Below are 23716 nucleotides of genomic sequence, written 5' to 3'. Positions count from 1 at the left end.
CATTAATGCAATGCTATCACCTAATATGTCGTTCAAATTCTAATTTCCCAACAGTTCCCAATCATGCTTATGGAAAGTTTCCCCATTCAGAGCCCTGTGAAGGGTCATGCATTGCCTTTAGCTACCACAAGTTAACATGATTTTCCTTGAGATGTTTTATTTTATTTTATTTTATTTTATTTTATTTTATTTTATTTCTTAAATATTTTATTTATTTATTCATAGAGACACAGAGAGAGAATGAGAGGCAGAGACACAGGCAGAGGGAGAAGCAGGCTCCACACAGAGAGCCTGACGTGGGACTCGATCCAGGTCTCCAGGATCACGCCCTGGGCCGCAGGAGGCGCTAAACCGCTGCGCCACCAGGGCTGCCCATTGAGATGTTTTATAGTTAAAATCTCAGGGTACCCCAAGCCTAGGACAGTTAACATGCTGCATAAGCCACCCACATGTCCCACTGAAATGACCAAAATGAACATCTTTTGAGAATGTATTGTGAATAATGACAGCAGGGTCAGAAACTGTCATGTGCTTTTACATTTGCTTTACAAAAGTTATTTTTCTAATGCAGACTTGATTAAAAGTGTCTTTTACCCCAATAGTTAAATGTATAAACCTTAAACTCTAGAAAGATCTCGGGTTCATGGGTTTGAGCCCCATGCTGGGTGTAGGGATTACTGAAGAAAACAAATTTTGAAACAAATTTACTGAGTCGACTGGATGAGCAAAATGGCAAAAATCTATGCTTAGCAGCAGTAACATCATTATAAAAGTTTTCTCTGAAATGGGTAAATATTTTAGCATTTTGGCAATAAGCTTTCCATGAATCCTTCCCTTCTAGAATAAAATTCTTATTTCCAAGTTTCAACACCTGAAAGCTCCAATCGCTGCTACTAAGAAAAGGGTATAAATAATGATAAACAGGAGATAATACGAGTCATTCTGCAGAACAGTCCAGAACATGAAATTATTATTATTTGCAGTTGATTCATTTCACTTTGCAAAACCTTGGTTAGGCTGATATGAATCCTGCTTTGTGTTCCGAGCTTGCCCTCTCAGAAAGAAAAAAAGAGGGGGGGCAGAGAATCCTGAACTAAATATCTTGAGTAGCAAAGAAAGCAGGCTGTATCCATGCTTGTTCTGCTTTTTGGAGGACTCCTGCACATCCCTCCACCTGTCTGTTTTTGCCTCCTGCCACAGAAGCTTGTCTTAAAGAGTTTTATGTCCTCCATCTTCCTCAGCACAATCCTGGAATTGTACCACACACAGCCCTGTGCTTACTTTCCTCCTGGATGGCTGCTAGGAAGTAAGCGTGTGGGCGCTGGGGCTGGAGAGGGTGGTGGTGCAAAAGCCGAATCAGAGTAAGAGTGTGCCCTACACTGATGAGGGCTCGTAAACACCAGAACTGGGAACCACTGGTCCCAGGCACCTCCTACTTCTCCAGGAGAAACCCCCCGTGGGTTTATGTACTGAATCAATAAGCATTTACCAAGCATTCTTCCTGCATTGCCCTCCTTCTTTTCCCAAGCCTTCTAAGGCCCACCATGTGCAAAGACGTGTACTAAAGTGCTGTGGATACAAAGTGAAAGAGACAAGCCAAGGGCCTTCCAGGCTCCAGGACACTCCAGTGAAAGCAGGCAGCAGTGAGCTACAGTCTCATGCAGGGAGATGTGGAATAAGCATAACCATCTTGGCTAGGGGTGAGTGCTCACAGGGAAGGAAAACAGGATGGGATCCAGAGTGCGTGGGGGATGGGGTGTGACTTGAGCCAGGGTGGTCGGCCCTGCTCTCAGCCCCCACAAGGAGTTTATTGTGCTCCTTCTGCTACTTGGCCTATTCCCAGTCACTACCCAGACCCCTGGGGACTGGCCCTCAGCTCCCAGGTGATCACGCACCGGCCTGAACAGAAGCAGAAGAGGAAAGCAGGGGAGCTGGTGATTTTGTCATCACAGACTTGTGTATGCCGGCCGGGCCACTGGCCCTTCGGGGTCTGCAGAATCTGACAAGAGGCTTTCATGAGCACAACTCCTTTTACCTCAACCTGCAGAAACCTTAAAACTTATTTTAAACATTTTAAATGTAAAGTATCAATATATTTAATGTTTAAAGTATTTCAAGATAAAAATACTTATATTTTATACTCATATAAATAAATATAATGATATTTAAAATTTTAAAATATTTTAAAAGCTTCAAAATATCTTACGTCTTATTTTCTCTGGTTCTCCTGCACAGGTCAGGGGACAGATGGGAGGAAGTATTCAGAAGACTCAATTTAATGACTGAATTTTACATTGAGCAAAAGCCTAGAGCTGAAGTTGAAAGGTGGCTTCAAAGTCACTGTCAGTGAAGAACAACAAGAAAAACCCAGCCAGGTGCTAAGGGACTTCAGTCCCTCAACATGTATCATTTTCACAACGGCTGTGCACAAGTTCAGTTTAAAGTGGTAGAAGAAAGTAAAATCAATCAGAAATTCCATCTCACACTTAACTGAACAGTTAAGGTATTCAAGAAAGTCTACTTCAAATCCCTACACGTATCCCTGCCTCTATTTATAAACAAATGTGCTCTCAGTGCAGCTTCCACAGAAATTTTCCTTAATAGTGCTACAAAATTCTGTTTGCGATGCCAGTAACATTTGTCTTAAAAGGTATCATGGAGTCGGCTGTTTTACAAAACTTGTACACTCTGAATAAGACATTCGAAGGGTAGAAATTCCCAAGGTGATTCCTATAGTGGGGCCAATTTTCAACTGTCCCTGAGGTTAGAAAGGAATAATGTAGGTAACTGAAGTCACTAATACTTCTGCATTATATCAGCTATTTATCACTAAACGTTTTAAGTCAAATTATTAAAGAGAACTGGTAAGCAGTAGTAAGAACATCTATTTTGAAAATAATCTCCATATCCTATGCTCCCTCTGCCCCAACAGAAGGAGACCTAGAATGGGGTGAATCCTTAGGACCCCTCGTCTGGCACTGCCCCTCCTTCTCCTGGTGAAACAATACTTTGATTTTCTTCTGGGGAAGCAGCAGTCTTCTCGGCTGCATGGTTTGGGAGGGACTGGCCTCTGTGAGGGGCACTGCCTGCCTCAAACAGTGGTACCTCCTACCACTCCGAGGGGACATGAGGAGGTAATTTGAAGATGTGGGTAGGAGAGTTTCTGCTGAAACTAAAGAAAATCACACTTTTTTCCTGTGGACACAGGAGCATGGGCTAGGGGTCTGCAGGTGCCATGGCCATTTTTGACCAAGAGGGGCCCCCTGAGATTTCTGGGGCTTTGATGTGGAGCCTAAGGATGGAAGGTAACCCAGTTGTGGGTGGTATCATGTGAGCTGCAAGCAGAAATACCTTGACAGTTCTGGACTTTTCAGTTACATGAACTGAAATATTGTGCTTGTGTGAACTGATTAGTGGGGAGTTTCCTTTGACTTGTAACAAAAATGCCCTCGAGTGACATAAACAGTGAAGAAGACGCTGATGAAGGTGTGAGCCACAGGACAAGAAAAGCAGAACAGCAGCAGTGAGGAGGTGCATGTGTGTGCAAGTTTTACATAAATAACTTTCCATGACTTCCAGGGAAGAGAGCTGAAATGTTCTACATGTTTCTTTGAGAACGGGATCACGGTTACCCCTGTTTCTACCCACTGACTGAACATGGGGTTGTCCACTGTGGCTTTTGGCCCAGAGTTGGTGAAGTCCCCGCCCCTGGCCATGGCTGTAGGAGCAAGGGACAAGGTCCTGGCGCACCGATAGCCTCGAGATGGGTTTTGGGGAAAAGCCTGATAGTAACTGGGAGTTGAGTTAGGAAGTGATGCAGACAAGAAGGGAAATTAGGGTGGTCAGTGTGCAGGGGTTAAATTCTGTCCACAGCCAAACCTGAACAAATGAGTTTCTGTCCAGTCTCTGACAGCACAAATCACAAATTATAGGAGTTTTAAAACCATTGTACAGATGTACATCACATAAAAGTTTAAAGCTACTTGTAACTGTGTATTAAACATCTGCACTTCAGATCATTCCTTTAAACTTAGCTAGTCTTTATTTTAAAAAAAAATGGAACTGATAATCTGAGTGTACTTTCAGACCTTGGATGCCCCCTTTCTGGAAGGGGGTCATCAGAACCCAGAAGACACCGGCACTGCCTTCATCAGAGGGAGCTACACCCGGACAATGCGGAGCCTTCCACCCCCAGTTCCCGGAGTGGGGGGTACAGCTGAGTACTGTCCAGATCTATCCACTTCTCCTAAAATTTTAGGAGATGACATTGGGAGAGGGGAGTCAGTGGCCTGACTCGAGCAATTAATATCCATGTGTAGTTCTCTCCCTCCAGAGAGGACGGAAGAGAACAGACACACAGTGCCTTATGGATGTGCAAATTTCACTCCCAGACTTCTGAAACAAGCCCTCCATCTGAGGTTGTAGGGCTGGGCGGCCAGTGGACAACTACCTTGCCTGCGCACACTGCGTCCGTTTCGGGGCCCTCCCCGCACCCAGCAGGACTCCGGGGGTGCCCGCAGGCGCACTGACCTGGAATGGGATGAGATCTCGCTGAGGTCACCCATGCTGCCGTCGGCCGCGCTGCCCGCCGAGATGGGGGGTGCGTAGCTGTGCACCGCGTACATCTTCGCCTGCTCGTCGTCGGGCCCTGCCACGTCGGCGGAGTCGGCCCACTGCTCGGCGCGGCTGTGCATCACCGCCCGGCCGCCCGGCAGGTGCACGGCGCCCAGGACGGCGGCGGGCATGCAGGGCGCCGTGTCGATGCCGCTGTCCGTGGAGGCCCCTTTGATGTAGGTCAGCCCCAGCAGCTCCGGGTCCATCAGGTCCCCAGACCCGAAGTGCTTGTCGTCACTGTTGCTGGACGTGTTACTGGAGAGTGTGTTGCTGCTGGAGTGACTGGAGCAGCTTTTGTCTCCGATCTTGAGAAGAAAGAGAAATGGAGAGGCTTCGGATGGATCCATCCCATGCTTTGCTTCTTTGTGAGGATGATTACTCTCACTCAGACTCACAAAGCTATGCACCAGATGACTCCAACTGAACCTTTCTACTTGCTCTTCGGTGTGAGGCAATGAGAAAATTCACTTTTAAAAAAAACACCCTGATTTTAGGCAGAAGTCCCAGACTCGTAATTCCTCTCATAATTCATTTTAAGTTAAATGGGGATCATCTCAAGTCTCTGCTCAATTATTTATGCACAAAGCCCAAAAGTATTACCCCGGTGTCACTAACTAGAAAATAATCAGCAAATGTTAGACAAACTGGAAAAGCACATGGAAAATTAATAAAAGGAGGAGAATAGCCTTTTATCGAGAAAATTGTACTGTGACAAATTACAGCGCCAGCCTTGGGTGTGGGAGAGGACTCAGGTTTGAATCACAGTGGTGCGATATTGTGCCATCACTCTGCCCCTATCTGTGCTTGTAACACTGAGTGTGGGTGATTAATACGTGGACCCAACAAGATAATACACTGTCATGTACTGCAGCTGCCAAGCGCAAGATAAGTGTAAGTGACTTCTCTGGGAGACCCCAGGTACTATTGAGAAGGGGTGTTCTTTGCATTCCCTGGAAGACAAAAAGCACAGACAGTGCAATACATGTCCCCATCTGGCTAAGGTGCTCCTACAGACACAGTTCTTCTGCACAGCCTGGGGATGCTGACACGAACTGAAGCACTGGCAAAGGGCAGAATCATGAGGACAAGTGGTGCCCTGATCTATCTTAAAGTGGCTTGGCCTTGGGACACCTGGGTGGCTCAGTGGTTGAGTGTCTATCTTCAGCTCAGGTTGTGATCCCAGGTCCTGGGATCGAGTCCTGCATCAGGCTCCGTAAAGGGAACCTGCTTCTCTCTCTGCCTATGTCTCTGCCTCTGTGTTTCTCTCATGAATAAATAAATAAAATCTTTAAAAAAAAAAAAAGAAAGGAAGGAAGGAAGGAAGGAAGGAAGGAAGGAAGGAAGGAAGGAAGGAAGGAAGGAAGGAGGGAAGGAAGGAAAAGCAACTAAGTCAGGTAATGATTAAACTCCTTCACCTGCAAGTTTTCCAAACTAAGCTACTCTAAAATGTTGGCTTTATGTGGCAAACACTACCAATTCATGTTTTCGTGTTCGGTGAAGTTCAGCTTCACTGAACTATGGTTGCCTGTAAGGCTCACCCATTAGGTGAGACTTCTGTGAAGAGTAAATGGAACACTGAGTGCAAATGACCAAGAGCCAGGTACCAGGCCTTGTTGGAGTGCTACCTGCAGGTTAGCTAGCAGCCGCTGACTTTACCGTCAACCGTTTGGAACTGGACATCAGGTGGTCAGTTATGGGCAGAGGTGCTCCAACCACATACTGCTTCACAGTTTCTGGCCAGGCCCACAAGGGGGTGAACAGTTAATGCTCACAGTGGGTAAGGAGTTCACATTTTAAAAACAAGATTGTGATTTAATAAGTATTACGCTGGGTATCAAAGATCAAAAGGCTAAGGATATATTCTTGGCTTTGTCAGTAAATTACTATGTGACCTTTCTTTGAGGGTCTTTATAAATTAAGGAGGAAAAGCTTATTTATTTTTACCTCACCTCCATTGAGAATCCCTGGTAGTATGGCTAATACTGGGTGCTGAGATGCCTCAGAATGGCTAAAGGAAAAGTTAGTTTACCAATGAAGGACTTACATGGGAAAGCTTATTGGGAGAGTCTTTGCAACTTCCATCTTTCTGCAGCGCTCTTTCTTTATAGGAGCTCAGGACTTTGGAAGGTGGGCCATGCCATTTGGTTTCTGTCACAGAAAGAAAAGATGTGAATATCTATTTCCAGTGTTGACAAAAGAGCAAAGCAAACCCAGAAGCCAAACAAAATGGTTTGTGAAAATGAACAGGACTGTGGTTCTGGAACTTTCTGGTCTCAGCGGTGGATACACTCTAAGAGTACATGGAACAACTACCATAAAGTTAACGTTCCATGTCTGTGGGCACCTCAAGTACAATCATCTATGACTGTGTCCCCTGTGACATTGGGAGACATAGTAGACCACACTGGCATGTTGTACCAAGTGGTTTGAACACACGAATGAATGAATGAATGAGGGATGGCAGGAAAGGGGGAGCAGGGTGGTAGGGTGTGGAGGTTTCTCCTTACCCAGGTGCCTGCTTCCTTCCAGCGTGTCCTCCCGTTCCCTGGCTCCTTCACACTCCAAAGGGCCTGTGCCCTGGTGCTCGAGCAGCAGAGGAGACTGGCACCTGCAAAGAGCACAGAGCTGAGTGGCCTGCTGACCAGGCACCCCCTGGCACATCCCGTGTGTGCTGCTCCTGAGCAGGCAATCCTGGGGAAACCCCTTATTGGAAGTCAGCTCCTGGCAAACTGGAGTGCCCCTGTCTGCTGGCCAGAGAAGCTTCAAGCACCTGGAATCGAGGACTCTTGTTTCACCACTGGCTTAACAGAGGCACCTGGATGACAGCCGTTTACAGACACAAAAGGGCTGCCAATGCCAGGAGGCTGGAGGACTGTCCAGGGTCAGAAAACCTGTCCCCAGTAAGCTAAGGAGGAGCTCACTGCTTTCGTTTTCATTTTTTTTCTTGTGCTGAGAATATATGGCACTGAAACTTCTTTAAATCAAAATTTTTAAGGAAAGTAATAAGACTGATTGGCTCCAGACTATATCTAGGTGGAGTCTGTTTTATGAAAACTCCAAATATGACAATATAATCTTACAAAAGAAATAAAGCCCAGGAAACCTCTTCATATTACAAAGCCATTTTTATTTGTAGAATTCAGTGACAGATCCTGGTTTGCAGAAAAAGCCAGAAATGGCTTTTCCATTGATTAAAACAAATCTTCTCTACTTTTCAAATGTGACTCAATTGAGAAACATTTCTTTAAGTTCTTTTTAAGGACTCCATCTATTGCCTAAAGGTAGGGAAGGCATGTAATAGGGAAGGCATGTAACTCTGATGGCAAATGTCTTCTTCTAAGCCTAGAACAGAAGGCAGTGGATTCCAGGGAGAGACATTTCCCTCTGACCCTGTGAGAGCAGTAGCAGAAAGCTGCTGCTCCCCCAGGGAGACCCTTCCCGTCTGACTTGGCCATTCATTCTCCTGTCTTCAGACTCCATTAAAAGCAATAAAGGCAAAAGATATTGCCAGGAGTACCATCCTGATCTGCTTCCTCTCCCGAGTTTCTCTGTCAATTTAGCATCTCTGTGTTCCCAGGTGTCCCTGGGCTCTACTTGACCTGCTCTCGGATGTCACACACACACTATGAGGGACAGTCCTCAGCCTGATGTGTGAGGCACCCTTCCGCTGTTCTCAAACAGGAGGCAGGAAAAGATGGCCAAATGCTAAACCTGCCTTCCCTGATTTGGGACTGTGTTGTGGAGAAGACGCACTTTCAACAGAGGCTGTGAACTGACTCCTCGACAGCAATTTAAGCGAGAATAAAAGTCCCAAAAGCTATTGCCTGTAGAGTCCCCAAATCCTTAATTTTCAGAGAAACTTTCCTTGTTAAAATGAAAAAACATTAAAATCCCACCTGGCATTTTTATATCCCCCAAATAGCCTTGTGTACAGCAGGCACACAGTAAATGCTTCCGTGCACAATACTGAACATGTCCCACCCAGGGGCCAGCAATGGGGCAAGACCAAGTAGTACCCGTCATATGTTGTTTGAGGTCTCCAGGGTCCGCTGCCGCCAGGCCCAGGGTCACTGGAGGATGACTGGTTGCTGGGTGAACTTCTGAAATGTTGACTAGAATTATTAACAGGGCACTGAGGTATCTGCAGAGCACCAACATCAGGATCTGGCTCCTTTTGTTTTACAAATAAACTCATTTTAGATGACAAAGAAAAGGAAGAAATACACATTGCAGTGTGAAACAGAATGAAATGTGGACAAATAAGCCAAGAACTGGTGATGCCAGAGACATCGGGTGGCTCATGGCTGGCAGTTTATTACAGGAAAGAGAGGTGGCAGGAATAAGCCTTCACTATCTGAAGATATAAAGCACAGTAATGATTCTAGTGAAATATGGAAGAATGGCAAGAGAACCCCCAAGAATACAGAATTACGAAAACATTACTACTACTTGTTCTATGAAACTTAATGCAAGGCACGTTCTGGTCCTGTATTTAAAACCTACACAGAGAGAGAACCCTACATTTGTCAAAACCATTTATTTTCACACATCTATTGGATGCAATCCTATTTATTTCAGACACACAAAAATAAGTAATACTCAAGAGAAGTCATTTGATAAAGACGTGCTTGCCAAGTTTCTATTTTGCTGCTAGAACCCTCCAGGTCCCCCTCCCCCCCACACCTAGAATTTACTAAACATTACTTTACCAAGGGAGGCTCTGCAGACCACTTCCCTTTCACCTGGGCTATCTATGTGTGCTCCTATGAATATGGGGAGTTTATAAACTCAGCAGATCTCTGAGTACAGAGAGCCAGAGCCAAGATAATTTAATGTCAAACTGAACACTTTTCCTGCATTCAACCTGGAAAGAATGAACTGGAAAAAGCAGAGAAAGGCCTCATGTTGTAATCTTACTAATTATCAGTAATACTTATATAGGCTTCCTACGTGCCAGGAATGGTTCTAAGCAGTTTGCAAATATTGACTGAGTCCATCTTCATAATGCCCTGAAGAGGTCTCTATCATTTTTATTTTTCAGATGAGGAAATCAGAGGTAGGAGAGGATGAGTAATAGCCGAGGTGAACATATACACATCAGGTAAGCAGCCTGGCTCAGCATCCTTGCTTCCAAAGCTCTATTAGACCAGAGCCTGGCAAACCACTTTGAGGAAACTCATGGCATCTCTATGGCCCATAAGTTATGAAACCAAACAAGTTTACCATTTTGTTCACTTAAAACTACCATAATGGGAATTATGCAACCAAAAATTCTCACCAGCTTCTAATGCCATAGATGCACTTTTAAAAAAGTGCATTCTCTCATTCAAAAAAATTTTTTTTTAATTTTTATTCATTTATGATAGTCACAGAGAGAGAGAGAGAGGCAGAGACACAGGCAGAGGGAGAAGCAGGCTCCATGCACTGGGAGCCCAACGTGGGACTTGATCTGGGTCACCAGGATCGCGCCCTGGGCCAAAGGCAGGCGCCCAACCGCTGCGCCACCCAGGGATCCCCTCTCATTCAAAAGTTAATTTTGGGGGCGCCTAAGTGTTGTTTCAGTCAGTTAAGCGTCTGACTCTTGGTTTAGGCTCAGGTTATGATCTCAGGGTCACGAGACTGAGCCCTGTGTCAGGTTCCCTGCTTGGCGGACACTCTGCTTAAGATTCTCTGCCTCTGCCCATCTCCCCACTCTCTCTCAAATAAATAAATACATCTTAAAAAATCAATTTTAGGGGTTCCCTGGGTGGCTCAGCGGTTTAGCGCCTGCCTTTGGCCCAGGGCATGATCCTGGAGTGCCGGGATCGAGTCCTGCGTTGGGCTCCATGCATGGAGCCTGCTTCTCCCTCTGCCTGTGTCTCTGCCTCTCTCTCTTTCTCTTTCTCTCTCTCTAGGTCTATCGTGAATAAATAAATAAAATCTTTAAAAAAATCAATTTTAAAATTATTTCAGTTTGCTTAAAATAAGAAAAAAAAAGGAAAGAAATGCTAATGATCTTGGACCTCTTAAAATATACACATTAGGATGATGGGATTTAGTCACTGATTTTGTAGTTTTCTTTATATTCAAAGCTGCTTGCACTTATCTAGAGGCTCATGAAGAATCCCATCTCGGATACCTTGCCCAAGATGGTTTAGGGAGGCAGGTCACCAGGAGAGGGAAAGCCGAGGCCCTGGTGGGTGAGTCTGGGGTAGGACCTGCAGGTTATCAGCAGCACCACCACTGGGCAGGGGTGGACAGATCCCTGTGGCCCTGCCTGCCAACTTGTTCAGAATAAGCTAACTCAGAAATAAGCCAAATAGAAAAGTCTGCTCCCCGCCCCCCTCAACACACACAACATCAAGTTCTAATCCGAGTCCTGGAGGAAAGACGCCAGCCTTACCTCGTGCCGTCGGGCAGCTTCCGGTCGAAGGAGGTGCTTCGAGGGATGGCAGCCTGGGCCTGCTGGAGCAGCTGCTGGCACTGCAGTCGGTCGGGCGTGCCGGGCACGGGGGAGGCCCGGGACAGGGGCTGCAGGGCCGGGGTGGGCACGCGGTGCCACGTGGTATTCCTCCGGAAGGGGGTTTTGTACTCGCACGGGGTGCCTTCACTGTCCAGTTTGTACTCCACCATGGGGATGCGACAGAGCTCTGAACACCCTCTGTTGGGCGGAGAAGAGCAGGTAAGTAGGGAGGCTCCATGCCAAGCCATCCGCGAGGCTGCTAGTGGCTTCCAGATGATGGAGCAGAGCCACCTGCCCTCAGGAACATCCCTGGGGTATGGGGGCTCTGTCTTACGGGAGGGCATATGGAGGCCCTGTCTATGATCCAGTATGAACCAGTAGCATCCAGCATCACGCTTGTGGCTCTGGTTATCTGACCGATATCGCCTTAGGCATTATGTGCATATATCCTGTCTTTCTAGGTTGTTTGCTTACTTCTTAGACCCGAAAACATCTTTAACCATTTGCATATGTGAATTCTTGCACACTGAAACGCGGGCAATAAACAAACTTTAACAGATTAAAAATGCCTCATATACAATCTGAACAGATTCAAAAGAAGTACAGTTACATTACGTAGGAATTAGTCACATGTCAGCTTTTCTAGTGAGTCTGAGAAAAGTGAAGAACAAAACTAATAAGCTGTCACAGTCAAGAGGAAACATGAGTGCCCATCCTGTCAAAGTGGGGTTCTTAGTTACCATAGTCACTCTCTTAAACTAGCATTATTACAGTCCCCCAGATGCTACCCGCTGGGGTGCCCTCTCACGTACTCAAGTGACCAGTCAGGAACGGAAGACCTGTTAGTCTCAAACTGTGGTTTATGCCAGACATTTCTCAAGTTTCTCATTAATTACACAGCACAAATAATATCAACTTGACCAGAGTTAGTCTGTGAAACTAACCTGTGCAGTATGGCAAGGACGCAGGAGACAAGGTTAAGTTTTAAATCTGAGCACCAGGGCAAATCACCTCAGTTTACCGTGTTGGTAAAGCCAGTGCCTTTCCCGGACATTCTAGAGTCAATATAGAAACTTGCTAATATTCTACATCCCACCCATCTCACCCTCTCCGAGACATCTACTAGAGGAAGATGTGGTTCTTTAAAAAGGAAACTTCAATTCTCAAGATGGTAGAGGAACATTTCAGCCTCTTATCAAAATCATTATATAAGAACGAAGAGAACAAGAAACAAACTTGACCATCTACCAAATTTGAGACAGCTGAAACTCTAAACCACAGCAATCACAGATGGAAGGCAAATGGAATAGTGCTGATGGTTCAGCAGAGGAAGGCAAAACCCAAGAGTGTGCAGAGGGAGACAAGGAGAAATGAGACCATTCCCTTGGCATGACCCTGAGCACGCCCAGGGACAGGAAGTTCCAGGCACTCAGTGCAGGAGATAAAAGTGAAAGAGAAGTCTTCAGAGGAAGGGGTGGTTTAGAAAAGAGAGAACCAAGAGAATTTTGAGCCTGGGCACCATTAGCACCACACAGCACCGGGTCCAGTCACATGCTAACCACTCCTGCCTCTAAAAGGCAAGAACAATGGTCCAGGGAACTCCACCTGAAGGATCCAAACTCCAGTCACAGAGGACAGCATGGCCAAAAACAAAAGGTTAAGCAGAAGTCTCACTGGAAAATGAGACCTAGAGTCATTTCTCCTTCCTTCAAACCTAGCTTCAGAATGATCACCCCACAAAGACAAACAGAATCTTCCTCTAGAGAAAAGACAATGAAATGGAATGAGATGTAAGCCATCCAATCACTCTGCAGTGAGGCTCACCAACCATTTCCTTACAGAAAAAGGAACTTTTGAAATTGAAAAACATGATAGCTAAAATTCAAACTAAAAAAGTCCAAAAAGACTAAGCTAAATTGACGAACTCTACTGTTATACAAGAATAAGCACATGGAAATTAAAGTTCAATCTAAGAAGTCTAAAGTCTACCTAACAGAAGTACCAGAAAGAAGAGAAAGGGAAAAACATGGGGACGAGATTAAGAAACAATACAGGAAAATCTCCAGAACTAAAAGATTCATAAAAACCAGAGTAAAGGGCAGCCTGGGTGGCTCAGCAGTTTGGCGCTGCCCTTGGCCCAGGGTGTGATCCTGGAGACCTGGGATCGGGTCCTGTGTCGGGTTCCCTGTGTGGAGCCTGCTTCTCCCTCTGCCTGTGTCTCTGACTCTCTGTCTCTCTCATGAGTAAACTAAAAAAAAAAAAAAAAAAAAAAAAGAGTAAAAAGTCCACAGACTGCCCAATGCAACGAATGAAGAAAGGTCTACGTCAAAAGACACATACGTACATACGTAGCCATGGGAAGAAATGTTTGGAGGTGATGGGTACATTTATGGTGATTAGGGTGATGGTTTCATGGGCATGGGCATGGTTTCATGGGAGATAAGTATCTCCAAACTCACTAAGCTTTGTGCATTAGATGTGTGTACCTTTGTTATGTCACTCATACTTCAATAAGGTTTTTTTCAGACATCATGTGGAACTCGAACTCTTGGGTTACAGAAGAGATCCTGAGCTTCTCGCAGGACAGGAAGGTGGGGCTGGCCTCACAAAAAGGGCCAAGGCACAGAACAGCTTCATTTTTTCTCAACAACAATCCTGGATGAAGGTTGCCTCCTACCCGTCAACCCAACAGTACTTGGGATCTTGGGATGAAGAGACAGGTAGGACTAGAACAACAGCCTGCTTTCTGGCTTGGGAAACCAAACAGATAGTTGGTGCTACCCTCTGAGAACAGAAGTAGACTGAATAACCTGTCCAAAAAAGATACTCACGCCTGTTTTGGTAAACTTTTACTTTATCTTTTAACTCTCCTTTCCCCAAAGCAAAATTAATCTCTTACCTAGGTGAGTTTAAATTACCCTGAATTTCAGAAATGGGTTAGCTAAATGATTGGTCAAGTCTGATAAGCCCAAATTTATACTGGATCACATGGCTATTGTTGTTATTATTATTATTATTATTATTATTATTACAATTATTATTTTATAAAATGTCAAGGTTCTCCAACTTTCACTCATGGACTTGTACTGTTTCCAGGTGTTTTTCTCATTAACTAGATGACACATCTCCTGGGACTACTGATTCATCCATGACCAACAACCTAATTCAAAATCATGAAGGTGGGACAGGAGAGTAATATCAGAATATGGATAAAACCTACTCTTGTCTTCTACCCAACCTGGTGCTCTAAGGAAGTCACTGGATATTCAAATGAACCCCCAGGCTTTGGTCTCAAAGCTTGCAGTTGCCCGAAGAGTACAGGTTAGGGAATCCTCAAAGGAAGGAGACCTACCCAGGTTACAGGTCCTGGGGTTGTATTTGAATGGAAGGAACATGAAACCTTGAATCTTGTGGACCAAAGGGCAAAGGGTATTTCCAGTGCCTGTCTGGGCTCCAACTTTACTGGGCTAGGCTTAAAAGGAAGAAAAAGCAAAGACAAGACAGATGATGGAGGTGTGTGGAATATTTAATTCATGCTCGTAGACTGTAGCCTTTAATAAGACATTGTAATTTAGCTTAAATCTGTAAGGAAAAACATTATATAAATGCATAATCATGAGTAATATTTTAGAGAGTGATGACAAAAACGTGTGTGAATGCATGAGCTCGAGGGGAGACTCGGTGGAATTATTTTATTTTCAACCTCTTGCACAAAGTCATATGTAAATGATCTACTTAATAGTAAAAACTGGCATTCTCTGGCTCTAATAAAGATCAGCTTTTTTCAAAAGAATGGCTTTATGTGAAAATCAAAATTAATTTTGTTAGTATGTGACACTTCTATGGCAACTACTCTTATAAACTAGGTTTCTGCTTTGTTTACTTCTAGGACTCAATCATCGAATAAAAACCACTAATTTTAACATTCCAGCAAACCTAGTCAAATATAGTTCTGCTCTAAGAAATGTCTGGAAGGACACGTATAGAAAATTCAACCAACTTTTAGGGAAATAAGGAGTGGTCTAAAATAAGAATTGCCAATTAACCTACAGCAGAGGTCCTCCTGCTGCAGCGAGTCTGAGAAACTCATCCCCACCTGCACCTGTCTCTGCACACACTCCTCTTTGTCTCCATGGATAGCTACAGTGCAAGGACATCAGGTGAGAAATCTCCGCTCCTCGGGAGAGAGCATCAAGCCTGGTGCTGCCCTGAAGGAGCGCACGGTAAAGATTTCTGAACACTAGGTAGACCCACAGAAACTCAAAGTGACCAAATGCCAAAACACCTAGCACAAAAAGACATTCCCCCAAAGAGTGAGCTGCTAATGTTGGGTATAATTGAAAATTTTTAAAGAAAGCCTTTAGCTTCCTTGCATTAGTATACAAATTCAGACTTCACAGAAAAATGCTCTCAGCTTCCTTTTGACATACATCAAATCAAGTCCACAGACATGAACTGTGTGTCTCTAGCTTCTAGCACACTTTTCACAGTTTGCTTGCCCAAAGAAGACATTCAAAGACGTTAGAGAAGGCTGTGGGGACACTTCCATGTAAGCATATGGATTTCCTCTTTGCTTAATACCAAATGAATCTGTCACCTACTTATGCTTCTAATTAACATGCCAGGTAGAGATCAATATACACTCTGGTTCAGGGTTAAAAATACATATAATTCTTAACATGGCTTGTCTAGCCAATAATTTCTCCGGGTCTACTACTACTCTGTAGTATTAGAAGGAAGGCAAAACATTCTGTAGACCAAAGTGGTCATAAAAATGTGCTCACTGAACGTGCAATATTACAGAAACTATAAAACTGACAAGCAGGTCCATTTGTTGGCACCCTCAGAGCATCTTACATTTTACTGCTTTATTCTGCAAAACACTACTACTTGTCCCTCTGAACTTAGCCTGGTAGACTTTCTGGGATGGCTATTCCTGGACAAGGGACACTCGTTAACTTCGCTGTACCCTCACTGATCGTTGTTTTCCCTGCTTCAAGCTGCCTGAAGAGGTTTCCTACGAGCAGGGTTCTAGAGCAACACAGAGATGGTTCCTGCTCCAGGTCACCGTTACAGGCACCCGCCTACACTGCCAAGCACTGTACTTATGCATCATCCCTAACTAGAGAGACACTCTGCAAGGTCCCCAAGTGGGCATTTGCTCTCCCAAGACCAACTTCCTTAAAATGACACCACTGGTTTCCTGGAAGAACGCCCCGTTATCCGTCAATCATTTGAGCACTTGAAAGTAGAATCAATCACCACTGGCCAGGCTGAAGTTCTGAAGGATCACTGTTACCTTCGAGCCTGACCATCAGGGCCATCAAGGATGGCTCCACCCAGCCAGGCCATAGCAGTTTTCTCTACCCATCCCCAGCAGGGCAGCAGGGACCCTCCCCAGGAATCAAACTGTTCTGCATTAAAGAGACAGTTTGGGCTCTTGGCTCAAAACCCAGAGCTGTCAACGTGTAGCTTAGAAACAGCACACTCTCTTTAGATCCATGTTAAATCATAGGAAGTGTATAAGCTTTCCAAAGTGTTGGCTTCACAAGAAATAAGTCAGTTACAAATAGATACTACTATTTTTTTCCATTGATAAAACAGAAGAAGCTAATATTAAATAAAGACTGAGAGGTGCCTAAATGTTCACGAAAGTTCTTTCCAGATAATATGTAGATTTCTAGAACTATGGAATAGTAAAGCTCATTTAACAATCAGAATTGCAGAAAATTTTAGAGCTGTAAGATTCCCTTTATGTGCCTTCACTTATAGAACAATTCATCATTATCCTGTTCCTTTTTCTTTCCATCTTACATAAAAGTAGACACATGAGTTTAAGCCACTTCAAAACTAAGAAGGGGGAAGATTTCTAACGGATGCAAATAGGGAAAATGCTTTTGAAGGATGGCAAAATGAAACCAAAAACCTAGAAGACTGAGAAGACTGAAAGAAACAAGTTATATTTTACAAAAAAAAAAAAAAAAAGAATAAGAAAGAAAGAAACAAGAAAAAGGCAGTTAGATAAGTTCACTCCTGGACCTGTAAGCCGTGGACCGTGCAGCAAGGGCTTAATCACATAATTGTGACTTGCATTTACTGTACTCTGAAACTGCCTATTGGTTTTACTTTTCTTGGCTGCATCACAGAGAACCTTTAACTGAACCCAATAATCTAACATAAAGCCTTACAACATACTGCAATGCTTATTCTTGACTTCCAATCCCCCGCTCACCTTGTGTGGCACTTCCCAGTTTTCCAGACACATCATAGCATTTCAGTTTCACAAAAATGTCTGAAGTAATACAAAGGAAATCTCCCACTTTCAGAAGAAGGCTCAGACAGGTTGGAAAACCCACACAGCCAATCAGGGACAGGTTCACACCAGAACCCGGACTCCTAGCTCAGCACTCATTCCAAAACACTTCACCATCCCATCAGAAAACTGTCAGAACAGTAATGTGGCCCACATCATGTCACAGTTTCCAGGAGGAGCTAAGAGAATCTTTGGGAACAAAGGCAGATAGATCCCCTCAAATGAACTACCTGCTTCTTTTATATTATGCACTTTGTAAAAGAACCTTTTTATAGCCCTAGGGATTGAAGTAATCACTGATATTTTAATCATTTTAATGTCTGTTATGCTAATAGCCTGCTAATAGCTAAAAGACTCTTTCCAAATCATCCAACAAGGTGACAGGGGTAATTGATGCTCATTCACTTAAATCACAAACTCTTTCTTTCTGTTGCATAGAAAAAATCAAAAGCTTCCAATGGGGAGATAACCACACAGAATAACTTACTGTAAAGGTTAGGGCAGTGTCATATATGAAATAGGTACTACATGAAACATTAATGCACTCTTCTACGTATTTCCTTAATTTATACAGAAATAGACATCTAGGCAATACATAGAAAAAGACCTATCTAGACCATAAACCTACTTGACCAAGCCCTTTGAATAAAGGTCAAATTGAAAGGGTGTGTGTCCTACTAAATGGGAAGTAAGGCTATATGGAATTGAATAATTCATCAGCTTGCACCCCTCTCCTTCCTCACCAGACACGGGCAACTGAATCTTCACCTACTGTGTACTCAGTACATCATTCAACTTAAAACAAGGGCTCAGAAAGTTCTTCAGGAAGCCAACATCCTTCCTTTTTTTTTTTTTCCTTAGGAAGCTTGAGACCAGGAACAATGTTTTATTGCAGTACATCCTTCAAAGTCAAACACAGAAGATTCTCAATAGCTATGTGATGCCTGATTTTTGAGGAATGTATTTCCATGAAAAAGAAGACCCACTGGCTGTCCATTATTCTTACGCAGTGTCCTTGTCCTTTGTCATGCTTGCACCTATTTGTCACCTTCTGTGCTCCTGTTACAATGTCACTGGCATCACAACATTTCAAACTGCTAAAAAAACAAAACAAAACAAAACAAAAACACAGGCGCACCAAAAGTGTCAATTATTGACTGGAGAGGGTGAAGCATTTTCTGTACTGAGCTACTAAGTATCAAGTAATAAATTATTGCTATAGTTTGAGAAATACACTTTTGTTGGGAAGACCTCTATTTTAGAATGCCAAGTAGGAAAAAAAAAAAAAAAAGACTTCAAGGAAATAAGGATGACATCTTTCCTCGTCATTCCCACCACTTCAGTATCTAGCACAGTTTGTGGCACAAACCAGCTAAGGGTGAAAGAAAAGATGGAATGAGTAAACACAAGGCCACCACCTTTTTGTTACTTCTGTAATGCAAAGCTCTTACTTCAAGGGGGGAGAGAAAAATACGAACTTTAAGTTGGAGGGATGGGGCAGAGGATGCAGAATCTCTCAGTTTACACTGAAAATTCATTCCTGGAGGGCACCCATAAGACAATACTAAATGTGGAGCAGCTGGGTGGCTCAGTGGTTGAGCATCTGCCTTGGGCTCAGGCTGTGATCCCAGGGTCCTGGGATCCAGCCCCATGTCAGGCTCCCTGCTCAGCGGGGAGTCTGCTTCTCCCTTTCCCTCTCCTCTGTCCCTCCCCACTGCTTATGCTCTTTCTCACTATCTTTCTCACTCAAATAAATAAGTAAAATCTTAAAAAAAAGTACCAAACGTAACTGATTTTTCTTATCCACACAAATAAGTTGGAATTCTATTCTAAAAACCACAAAGGTCCAGATCTCAACTCACCATCTACACTATATATTTTTATCTCTATCTCCCCAAACTGCTAACATGAAAAAAACTGAGTTTTCCTTCTTATTTCTATTTCTACATCTTCTTGTGGGTACTTCAGGGAGTGGAATGGTCTGGCAACCAGCAGCACAGCAGAAAAATGTAAAGCTTCCATTTATAGAATGAGCTTAAATTAAAATAAATTTATAAAATGAGCATAAAGCTTCAGAAGAATGATGAGAGAATAACAATTTAGGTTCAAGACGACATGAGACAATTTCCACTGTTTCACATTATATAGAAAAATATGCCTGGGATGGTATGTCAACAAAGTATGAAAAATCACCCCAAACAGAAGCGCCACAGCAAGGAATTTCATTTCCACGTTTATTGGACATATTTACTGCATCACTCACATTGTATAACAACTCATGCATAATTCTGATGAGTTGTTATTGCCTTTATATCGGGCTTTTAAATTGATGTGCTTGCCTTAAAATGACAGTGATAGAGTGTCAGTCACCTTTGAAGGCTAGGAGCTGGGGCAATGTGATCCCTTGCAAAACCAAGTTAGAGCTTAATGAAGCATCTTCAGCCAAGTCTTCTTCATCTCTGCCACAGAGATGTCTGCTTGGGAAATAACCCTCCTCTCTTTAAAACCTCATTTTCATTTGAAGAGTGCTATTCCCCAACTGCTTCTTGCCACTCATTCCCCGTCTATGTGAATTTGCTCCCGGTCTAACCCCAGCACGACATCAGTTAATAAGCATTCCCGAAGGGATCCTCCTCACTCAGTATACTCTGGATCTCCACAAGGGAAAGGGAAAACGGATCTGCCTTCCTTTCAAGCTGAGGGACAGCCGAATTACCATCACCTCGAGGCTGGAGAACAGGACTTCAAAATGTTGGGGGAAGCTTTTGATAAATACTTTCCCAACTAAAGACTTCATTTAATCCAGCAGCTTCTGAGTCATGAGCAACCACCTCCTGACCTGTGAACAATCAGAATTAAGTCTATTAGCGGACAGGCCTATCCTACTGCTGATGGCAACAGACAGTCTGGAGGCGAGTCATTCCCCACTAAGGTCCTGCTGGAGAAAATCCAGCTGATCAATGGCAAAAATGAATCGGAGCATTTTTCACTCTATCATTCGTGATGCTGACAAAGACTGAAGTATCTTTGCCATTCATTGATTTGTCTGTTTTTGTAGTCCTATGGGTCTTACATTAGAAATCAACACACACGTGCGCACAAACACATCCACGTGCACACACGCACACACATAGACGCGTGCGCCCACAGGCACACACACATGCATCTAAATTAACGTCTTCTTTTTTCTGCCCCTCCCTGACAAGCACTCTGAACAGTGTGTGAAAAAGATGGCAGTAATTATCCATGCCACAAATCACACATGTAGCTTTAGTTTGTGGAAGATCCTTGTATATTTTGCTAAGGAGAAATGGCACTAAGCGATGTTTCACTTACAAGTTTTGTACTTTAATTTTTTAAATGAGCGAAGGGGCTATCCATTTCCCCTATAATGCCCCCCTGCCCACCCATCCCAAAACTGTTCCTTAAAAAAATCTAATAACATAGAGGCTAAACTTGCTGGAGCACAGATGAAATTTAAAATGACGTTCATCCTTGTTTTGCGGTCTGAAGCAAAGGGCTGTTACTCCAAGGATCACTTCTTGTTACGCGAAGCCACCAGACGTGGCAAGTACTTTGATCAGGGAGCCCAGGCAGTTACAGGCAGAACACGAATCCCAAACTAACAAAAATATGGACTTAAAAACTGAGATTCAAATTCCCACAAAATTGGAAGACTGGATGGAAAGAATCTGAAATAACAAACACGAGGCTTTAAACCTTCGTGACTTGCAGAAATGGGGGCGAGGGGCAGGCGGGGTGTCACTACCAGGCAAACAGCTCATTCTGACCCTGACTAAGGTAAAAATACATGAGACAGTGATTCCAGATCAATCAGGAGAGAAGTCTGTATCTTCAGGAAATGACATTAATGAGACTCTGAGGAAACAAAGACAAAATCTGTAAATACCTTGAATAGCTTTAATAAAAACATTTGCATTTAAAACAAAGAATTCATTATGTGCAGACCAAGGCAGAAAACATGTCCTTGGATAGAAAAGTAACAGCCATTTTTATTTTTGTACTTTTTAATTATTATTTTTTTTAAGATTTTATTTATTCATGAGACACACACACACACACACACACAGAAGCAGAGACACAGGCAGAGGGAGAAGCAGGCTCCATGCAGGGAGCCTGACGTGGGACTCGATCCCGGGTCTCCAGGATCACACCCCGGGGCTGAAGGCAGGCGCTAAACTGCTGTACCACCGGGGCTGCCCCAGCCGGAACTTTTAAATGGTAGTGTTTGTTTGTTTGAGCTGAGAAATAATTCAGTACTTCTCAGGAAATTATATTCTTCTAAATCATACGTTCTAAATACCAAACATAATAACTTCAACATCTTCATTAACCAGAGCTCTTGAAAAGTTTAAAAAAAATTCTACTGAGCAGCAGGAGGTCAGAATTATAAATAGATAAGAAATGTCATTTTTTAAAAATATATTTTATTTGTCAGAGAGAAAGAGAGAGGGATCAAGAAAGAGATCGAGAGAGCGAGCACACAAGTAGGGGAAGCAGCAGGCAAAGAGAGAAGCAGGATTCCTGCTGAGCAAGGATTCTGATGCAGGACTTGTTACCAGGACCCCAAGACCATGACCTGAGCTGAAGGCAGATGCTTAACCGACTGAGCTACCCAGGTTTCCCAAGAAATGTCATTTTTTAACTCAAAAGGTGAATATGGCAACTTTTTCTGTCTAACTCTATAGCAGTAATCAACCTCTAAGACAGATACTTACCAGATTTATAAATCTGTATTTCCATCAAAGGAAGAAAGAACTTTATATGGAAAAATTTCTGGCAACTGGCTTAAATTTTATTTTAAAACACTTCACTTACACAATATTGTAGCTTCAAAGGTCTAAAGACTTGCCTTTTATTATTTCCAAGTCTCATTTTTTAATAAAATAGTTTGTCTTTGATTTCTTTGCACTCATACTACTATGTGTGATTCAGGGGATTCTCAGAAAGCAAACAGACTGAACAGGACAGAACCTGGCAAGGCAACAAGAAGCATCCTGGATATTTCCCGTGACATACACCTGCTACTCTCAAGAAGAATTTCAGCTCATTAGAACTTTATTTTATAAAACTACTGGGTAGATATAGGAAACAAACCCACAGAAAGTCAGGCAGGTAACAAGTGGTAAGAAGTTTATTTTATTTTATTTTATTTTATTTTTATTTTTATTTTTTTTAAGTGGTAAGAAATTCAACAGAAACAGACTTTTGCAAAGTCTGCATGCTAACCAGGAAGGAAGGTATACAGTATGTCTCTGGTCTGTGTTCTAAAAAAGGCCATGGTTTAAGGCTGATCTAGCCAAAAAATGGTAGCCACTAGCCACAGGTGGCCATGTAAATCAACTGAAATGAAAAATTCGCTTTCTTAGTAGCACTAGCTCAAGTGTGTGATAAGTGCATGTGGCTAGTGGCCATTCTTTCAGAGAGTGCAGATATGGAACATGATCATCGCAGAAGCTGCAGTTGGACAGCGCTGGTTCACAGAATGAAGTAAGGACACAAAGTACAAAGAATGATCTCAGTTACCATGGAAGTACATCTAGAAAGTGGGCAGTCATCTTGCTATCTTGGAATAATAAGAATTTCTTTTAGAGCATGAAAAAACTCACACAAATATCCTAAATTTTTAAAATTTTTTTAGTAACTAAAATGTGTGCAGTTCTGATCATGCTATGTGCTTTATATGTATCATTCTTACTTAATCTTTATAAAAGTAGTCTGAGGGGACTTGATGGGATGATCACTGGGTGTTATACTGTATGTTGGCAAATCGAACTTCAACAAATAAAAAGGAAAAAATAAATAAAAAAAATAAAAGAAGTCTGAGATAGGCAATATTTTAATTCACATCTCACGGAGAGACAGTAAGGCTTAGAGAGAGCATGGGCATGACCCAAAATCACACAGCTAAGGCCTGGATTCCAAGCATGCCTATCTCTCAAAAGCCAGAGCCTGGAAGGAGGCCTGTAGGAACTCCTTTTGAGCTAGGGAGAGAATGCACACTGGCTTCTACTACCAGGCACTCTACAGCATAACAGAGGGCCACAGCCAGATGGATGGCTTATTCTTAATTGGCTTTTGTTCCCCTTTGGCCTAAGATCTTGATGTTGAGCACGATTATTTTCTATTAACAGTGGAACACTACTGGGGCACCTGGGTGGCTTCATGGGTTAAGCCTTCACTTCAGATCATGATCCCAGGGTCCTGGTATGGAGCCCTGCATCATGCTCCCTGCTCAGCATGGAGTCTTCTTGTCTCTCTCTTTCTACCTCTCTCCTCTCCTCTCTCTCTCTCAAAAAAAAAAAAAAAAAAAAAAAAAGGAAAAT

At 43.2% G+C, this 23716-nt stretch overlaps 1 protein-coding gene across 9 annotated transcripts in view; it reads right to left on the bottom strand.

Moving 5' to 3' along the window:
* The window catches only part of SIPA1L2 (signal induced proliferation associated 1 like 2), a 213510-nt gene that overhangs the window by 34254 nt on the left and 155540 nt on the right, over positions 1-23716 (bottom strand). For 7 of the 9 annotated variants that reach the window (XM_038533898.1, XM_038533904.1, XM_038533899.1 and 4 more), the window contains 5 exons: positions 10997-11254; positions 8631-8726; positions 7122-7222; positions 6659-6762; positions 4531-4919 (listed from right to left, as the gene is read on the bottom strand). In XM_038533898.1, coding sequence (XP_038389826.1) covers positions 4531-4919; positions 6659-6762; positions 7122-7222; positions 8631-8726; positions 10997-11254 — 948 coding nt within the window. The remainder of the gene's footprint in view (positions 1-4530; positions 4920-6658; positions 6763-7121; positions 7223-8630; positions 8727-10996; positions 11255-23716) is intronic. The other 2 variants (XM_038533901.1, XM_038533903.1) reach the window with 1 other exon arrangement.

Source organism: Canis lupus, chromosome 4 (genome assembly GCF_011100685.1).
Source record: "Canis lupus familiaris isolate Mischka breed German Shepherd chromosome 4, alternate assembly UU_Cfam_GSD_1.0, whole genome shotgun sequence".
NCBI lineage: Eukaryota > Metazoa > Chordata > Mammalia > Carnivora > Canidae > Canis > Canis lupus.
Note: the sequence above shows the minus strand (reverse complement) of the source record. Positions and strands in the feature narration are given on the sequence as shown.